Source organism: Fukomys damarensis, unplaced genomic scaffold (assembly GCF_012274545.1).
Source record: "Fukomys damarensis isolate Sample0158 unplaced genomic scaffold, DMR_v1.0_HiC HiC_scaffold_19, whole genome shotgun sequence".
NCBI classification, from domain to species: Eukaryota; Metazoa; Chordata; class Mammalia; order Rodentia; family Bathyergidae; genus Fukomys; species Fukomys damarensis.
Window position 1 is genome coordinate 31,977,419 of NW_022900931.1, and position 7,052 is coordinate 31,984,470.

Consider the following 7,052-nt stretch of genomic DNA (forward strand, 5'->3'; position numbering starts at 1 on the left):
AAAAAAAAAAAAAAAAAAAAAAAAAAAAAGAACTAGAATGACTTATTCTCATACCGTCACACCTCCAAACAACTTGAGTTTCATAAATAGTGTTGGAGCAAAGAAAGATTGGAGTCATGCAATCCCAGAATCCTGTTATCATTAATTTTCAGTCTGTATGCATGTTAACACCAACTACATTCTACTCTTATTGACCCTTTGCTCATCATTTTTCTGTACTATAACAAAATGCCTGAGATAATAAACTTACAGAGAAAATGGTTTATTTGGGATCGCGGTTTTAGAGGTTCCAGTCCATGAAGCTGCCCTGGGCACGTGGCACTGGCAGCACATCATGGTACAGAGTGGGTGATAGATGAAAGCTCACTTCGTGCCCTGGACATGAAAAAAGGGAGAGAAAGGAAGCAGTGGGGTCCCACTGTCACCTTCAGGCTGTGCCCCTAGAAGCTGGGAGTCTTCCCACAGGACGTCACTTGTGCACCTTCTCCGCAGGACCTTGCCTGAGCACAGTCCTGTCAGCCCCCTCCTGGCCAGCTGACCTGGCTGCCATCCGCTTTACTCATAACATTTGTTACTATCTAAATTTGTCTCGCTTATTAGAGTGGATAGGTGCAATGTTATGCAACTTGACCATTTTCCCAATTAACCCATGATAGTCTTCCTCTGTTGCCAGTGTCTGTTGAGGACTCACAAAGTACCAGACCGGAGGGACAGTCCGCACCTATGCCTGGCCACCCTCTGGGGACAGGCAGGAAGGCCCTGGTTATTTGGTGAAAATGATAGGCCAGCAATTTCCCCCTTCCATTTCCGACAGAACTTGGACACTTCAAAGCTGTCATCATCTTTTTATTGAAACTAGAATAGTTTTAAGTCTGCATATTTTCCTTTGCACTTAAAGCCGGTCCAGCTGGTGTTTTCAGTATTGCTCCTCCACCAACTAATCTCTTGCCAAAAATTGGTGTGATGTGGAAAACACACATGTGCGTGCATGAGCCCTTGGCCCAGCTCCAGCGACACTGCTCCTCCCTGCCGCACACTTGGAGGAGGGACCTGTCCCCTTCCTCTCGGGTGGCAGGTGTTCGCCTGTGGGTGTCAGGAGGGCCCCTTGCGCATTTCCCTGCGCGGCAGCTCTGGATTCCCTCTTCCGGGATTGCCGGACCTGCCCTGGAGTTGCTCAAGTCCCTGGGCGACCTCCCAGGCCCTAAGGCGAAGTGCCGGGTGTTCCTTCAGTTTCTCAGCCCCTTCCTCGCCCTGTGCCCTTCTGTGTTTGCAGTGGGAAGCAGACAGAGGGGAGAGCATTCAGTCCGAGTGGCCGGCAAGGAGAAGTGCGTCTATTTCTTCTGGCAAGGCCGGCACTCGACCGTGAGTGAAAAGGGAACTTCGGCCCTAATGACGGTGGAGCTGGACGAGGAGAGGGGCGCGCAGGTAAGATGCTGCTGGGCCCCAAGGGGAGCTGCCCAGCCTGGGCCGGCCCTTATGGGCACCTCATCCTCCCCACCGCAGTGTGATCTGACAGCCGGCAGCAGCCCTCACAGCCAGGCCAGGGCCAGTGGTATCTCTGACAGTTTCCACCTAACTGATATCTGCAGAATTGCAAAGCAAACGAGGAGGTTCATTACCCACTTCCAGAGTTGGTAGAGATTCTCCAAATCCTGGATGCCCAGCTGGCAAGGATCCAGTGGCACAGGCCCCGTCACACTCCCCTTGGGTGGCCCCACTTGGGACACCATCATGAGGAACCCCAAACACTCCATGGCTTGCTGCACTCACCCAAGTCCACGTGAAGGAAGCACCCAACACCGCACGGGGTATTCCCTGTGGACGAAGTCAACCCTGGTGATTTTCCAGAGCACACTGGATTGTGTCCTGGATCTCAGTGAGCTTCCCGTCATTTCCAGCCCTTCCTGGTATCCCTGCACACCTCCCCAGCTGTCTCCCTCCTCCTCTTCCCTTAGCCTGGGTTGCTCAGCCTGCACACAGATCCCAGACACACCTTTGGACACCCCCTCAGGCCTGCGCCTCTGAGGCACGCCCCTGCACACAGGTACAACACCTGGAAACCTGACTGTCTCTTAATGCCTGGCACCCAACCACTTGGGACACAGGTGACTGTTAGTGCCACACGCCCGTCAAGCAAACCCCTCCCACACCTCCCTCGCCCTCTGTCCGTTTACTATGCTGTCTCCTTACAGTGCTTTCTACCACCTGAAATACACAGCCACCCCATGCACTTATTTATTATCCATCTTCCCCAGGAGCAGCCAGGGCTGGTTGTACAGTGCCAGGGCTGGCATCATGTCTGACCGATTCCCCTGCCCAATCCCAGTGTGGTGTAAACTTCCTTTCAGTGTCTGAGTGATCCACGCCACTTGTCTCATCCTTTGGTACCGGAAATTAAGAGTTGACACTAGGCTTTTTGGAAACACAACACCATATTTCCCCATCTTGGATGAGTGACTGAGAATAGCTTTAGGAAAGAGAGCACAGAAAATCTCTCCAGAAACAGAAACACAGGTACTGAGCCTTTCAGAGTCCTCAGAACTGATCATCTTCCCTAAAAAACATGGTAATGCACATTTTCTACAATAGAACATTTTTAAAACAGTTGTTAGCAAGGGTTGCATTTAAGAGCAGGTCATCTCCACCACCTTTTCTTCTGTAAAGCCCTGGGTGGATGATGTTCTATTAATACCTTAAAAGCGTCCTCAGAGTTTGGGGTCTTCATCTCTAGATGGGACATGTTAGCTGTTATCAGTCCCCCACATGGAAACATCACTGTGGATATGGTATAAAACCCTGCCACAGGGCAGCACTTGATTGGCCTTTGTGCAAAACAGGCCAAGGTTGGAAAGCTGACTTACGGCAAGGACGGCTTCCTGTTGTTTGGTGTTGCCCCGCTGCCAGCTCAGCAAGAACGTTTCCTCTTTACGGGGAAATAGCCTCCCAAAGTGAGTGTGAGGCAGCTCACTGACCTCTGATGAGAGAGTGCGTGAGCAGAAGGAGCAGAGGTCCTGGGAGAGCCTCGGCGCTGCACGAGCAGACTGCTAGGACCATGCGGCAGCTTCCATTACCACGATCCATGTTGGAGGTAATCAGATGAAAAAGAAAAAAGGTTTATTGTGAGGTTCTGTTCCATAATCAGTTGGCTTTTAGGCCAACTTATTTTAGCCTGTGATGAGCTAGCCTATCATGGAGGAACAAAATTAGTCACATCCAGGAAGTAGAAGAGAAGAAGCTGAGGCCCCCACAGTCCCCTTCAGGGCCACACCCACAGTGACCTCACTTCCTCCACTTAAAGGTCCCACGGCCTCCCGGTAGCACTATGCTGGGGACCAAGCCTCCAAAACACGGGCCTTCAGGGATATTTAAGATCTGATCTCTGGCAGGTGGTTACAAAGGATGCGCCCCACCCCCAGGATTACCAAGTGAGTGATTAGTCCCTCTTGTTGCCAAGAGGTGCACTTTGTTCAAAGTGTGTTAAACCAATCGTGTTACAGCCATACCACGGAAAAGCATCGAAATATCAAAATCCATGTTTCAGAATATTCAACAAGAGAAAAATAAATAATGAGGGTACAAGGCAACAGAGAATAACACTCCGACTTTTGTCTGGGACGAAACATAGACCTGAAAAACACTTTGAAAGGAAGGGAGTACACATTACAGAGACACAGCTATCTTTGGGTGCAGTGTATCGCTGGCCTTTCTGTGTGAGTCTTGTAGTGTCCAGATTTCCTCCAATAGGCGTGCCCTGTGGTGTGAGCACGGGAGCCCGGCCCTGCTACCTGACCAACTGTTTAACTTTGAAGGTCCAGGTCCTGCAGGGGAAGGAGCCGCCCTGCTTCCTCCAGTGTTTCCAGGGCGGGATGGTGGTGCACTCTGGGCGCCGGGAAGAGGAAGAAGAGAACATGCAGAGTAAGTCACGTCTGCTGTGGGGATTCTTGAGGGTTTTCCTTCTCCCGGAAATATCTTTATGGGTAAGGGGTGGAAAGTGTGTCTGTCTTTGTCTAGCTGTGGCTTTACCGGTGGAAACCTCCTGGTATTCGCCTGATGGGTCAGCTCTGCATCCCCCTGCACATGCACACACACTGGAATTTCTTTTCAGACCCACCTTTGCATGGAAGAGGCTGGAAGATTGCTTTGCCTTGAACTAAACTCTCTGTTTGCGCTTTTTGGAGAGTAAAACAACCATGGCTCATCTACTGTAAATTGTAATCTCATGTCGGCCAGCGTCCCCCCACCAAAACCAATCTGAGCTTTAGAGCTGTGTGCCTTACTGTGTAAACTATGGAGAAGAGGCTTTTCTGCATCCTGAACTTTTGGCAACCTGCTTCTAACTGACTCCAAAATGATTTGCTTTGTGGGAAGCCCAGAGGTGGCCCTCACTCAGCTGAATGGAGGCTGCAGGAGCCTCAGTTGCCCTGTTCCCCGGAACCCTACCCTGTGTGGTAGCTGCCTGCGTGCCCAAGGACAGCTCTTTCTGTCCACGGCTGGGCCTCACTGTGCTGCTGGCGCCCCTTGCAGGTGAGTGGAGGCTATACTGTGTGAGAGGAGAAGTCCCGCTGGAAGGGAACTTGCTGGAGGTGGCCTGTCACTGCAGCAGCCTGCGGTCCAGGACCTCCATGGTGGTCCTCAACGTCAACAAGGCCCTGATCTACCTGTGGCACGGATGCAAAGCGCAGGCCCACACAAGGGAGGTGGGAAGGACTGCAGCAAACAAAATTAAGGAACTGTAAGTATGATGTGCCCATGAAGGGCGGTCCTCAGAAGGGGCCTCCCAGAGGGGTGAGAGCAAGCCAGGGGGCAGAGAACCCCGTGGACACATGCTCCAAGACGAGGGGACATGCGGTTAGCCGGGACGCTGAGGTGAAGGGGTCTCTAGCTTTCTGAGATTCACCCACCTCAGTATGGCAGCGCTGAGTGAGTGCAGTAGTGCTGCTAGTCCCAGCCTCGTGGGAGGCTGAGGCGGGAGTGTTGCACGACCCAGGAGTTTGAGGCCAGCTGTAACAGAGCAAGACCACATCTCCAAAAACAACAACAACAACAACAAAAACAGGCATTGCTAAGGGCAAGGGAAATGACCAACAGACACATTAGCATCATCCTCATCGGTACAATTCAGCTTTTAAATTATAAGCCTGGAATCCTTTGGTATTTAAAGAGCAAATTCTAAATATCTCCCAGGGATTCTAAGTCTTAGTTTTGTCAGAACAGCAGGGGAAGCAGCGGGAAGACTGTGAGGCCTGGAGATGTCCCCTGTGGAGAGAGCAGCACTGCAGTCCTGCTCGGGACGAGTTCCCCACAGGGTCCCCTGGGCACTGAACTCGGTGGGGGTCTTGTCCCTCACCCCGGAGGCAGAGGGAGACCCAGGAGCCCAGGGACGGAGAACTGAAGGCGCTGTCACTCCTACCCACACCATCACCTGGCCAGGTGGGCGGCCCTGTAGCTGTTCTTCACGGAGGCAGAGGAGCCTCACGAGGCCTCAGTAGCTTCCCCGTTGGCCCCCACATGCCAGCAAAGCACAGTATGGCACAGCCGTCCTCCTAGCCCCAGCACTGCAGGGCCTGACTGCCTCGTGAGCGCTGGAGAACTTCACTCTTCAGGAGAGGGTGGTGAGGGGAAGGGACACGAGGGGCCTCCTGGCCAACAGACAGCGGGAAGCAGGCTCTGTGGGCTGCAGAGCAGGGTGGGAGGGGAAATTGTGCTCGGTCCCGCCACTGTCTTTACCTGGACCCCTGAGAAGAAAACAGCGAAGAATTCAGGCACACATTTACTGATGCGCCCAGCACGTATCTATCGAGCTTCTCTGGTGCTCAGCGTAGATGTAGAGACTAGGACTGGGCAGTGAATAAACCCACACCTTTCTCCTCGTGACGTTTATGTTCTAGCAGGAAGGACAAGAAATAGTCAAAATGTTGTGCTACATGTTAACCTGCGGATTATTTTCGCTGCTTCTCGTACGTAATCGTGTAATCCTCCCTAGGGCCAGCCAGCCCTTCCTCTTCCAGCTCAAACACACTCATAAACTAGAGAATATGTTTCCACTGTTAGCAGAACTGAAGAAAGACGAATTGAGTGGGCCGATGCATTGGCTGTGTCCTCGGCAGTTTGTGCCGCTAGCTCTTCCCTGGTGTACAAGGCCCCACTGGTGTTTGTCCCACGCAGATGCCCTCTGGAAGCCGGACTGCACAGCAGCAGCAACGTGACGATTCACGAGTGTGAGGAAGGGTCTGAGCCCCTGGGCTTCTGGGACGCGCTGGGCAGGAGGGACAGGAAAGCTTACGACTGCATGCTTCAAGGTAATGCCGCGGCCCATGGCCCTGTGCCGTTTCTGATTCGCTCTCTAATTTACTGAGCACACACTATGCCCAGCAACAGTGACCCAAACCCAGGCTGTGTCCTCCAGGCCTGCCACCCAGTGGAGGGGCTCGTGATAGGCATATGTGAATAATTATAACCCCAAACGCAATTGCAGTGTATCATAGAAGAGGCGCAGAGGAAGGACTTTGAGAAGACTCCCACACCTTTGTGGAAAGGGAGGCGCTGCACAGTCCCCCGGAGGTTGGTGCAGTGTGGAGAGAAGAAAATTCCAAGGAATGAGCAGCAGCGCTCCGCCGTTCAGTCACCCAGCAGCCAGGCACAGAGAAGCAGGGAAGGCCAGGGAGAGAGGGGTCCAGGCCACAGCAGGCAGGGTCTTGACTGGGAGACCCGAAACCCTGAGCCAGTCACAGAAGTCACTGCTGGAAGGGAGGCTGGGAGGGCATGCAAACCTAGGATCAACACAGGGAAGTTCACAGTGGCCTGTGAACTCAGAGCCTAAAACTCAGCTAGGTTGAGAGGTGACTGCTGAGCAACACATGAGTCAGCCATTGGGGCCAGGCGGGAGGAGGAGCAGTCGTGGAGCCACTGGGCTTCGTGCAGAAGCCTCAACCTCTCTGTGGCAGAGCAAGGGACACAGCCCTCAGAAAGGGCAGAGAAGATGCCGGGGATTTAGCTCAGCGGTTCGGTGGCCTGCCTTGCAAGCACGAAGACCCGAGTTCAATCCCTGGTAC

General features: G+C 52.9%; 1 protein-coding gene across 7 annotated transcripts in view; it reads left to right on the top strand.

The window, feature by feature from the left end:
- Positions 1-7,052, top strand: part of Svil (supervillin) — an 85,729-nt gene that overhangs the window by 68,903 nt on the left and 9,774 nt on the right. For all 7 annotated transcript variants that reach the window (XM_033765623.1, XM_010621338.3, XM_019207093.2 and 4 more), the window contains 4 exons: positions 1,274-1,425; positions 3,810-3,915; positions 4,525-4,732; positions 6,166-6,299. In XM_033765623.1, the coding sequence (XP_033621514.1) occupies positions 1,274-1,425; positions 3,810-3,915; positions 4,525-4,732; positions 6,166-6,299 (600 nt within the window). The remainder of the gene's footprint in view (positions 1-1,273; positions 1,426-3,809; positions 3,916-4,524; positions 4,733-6,165; positions 6,300-7,052) is intronic.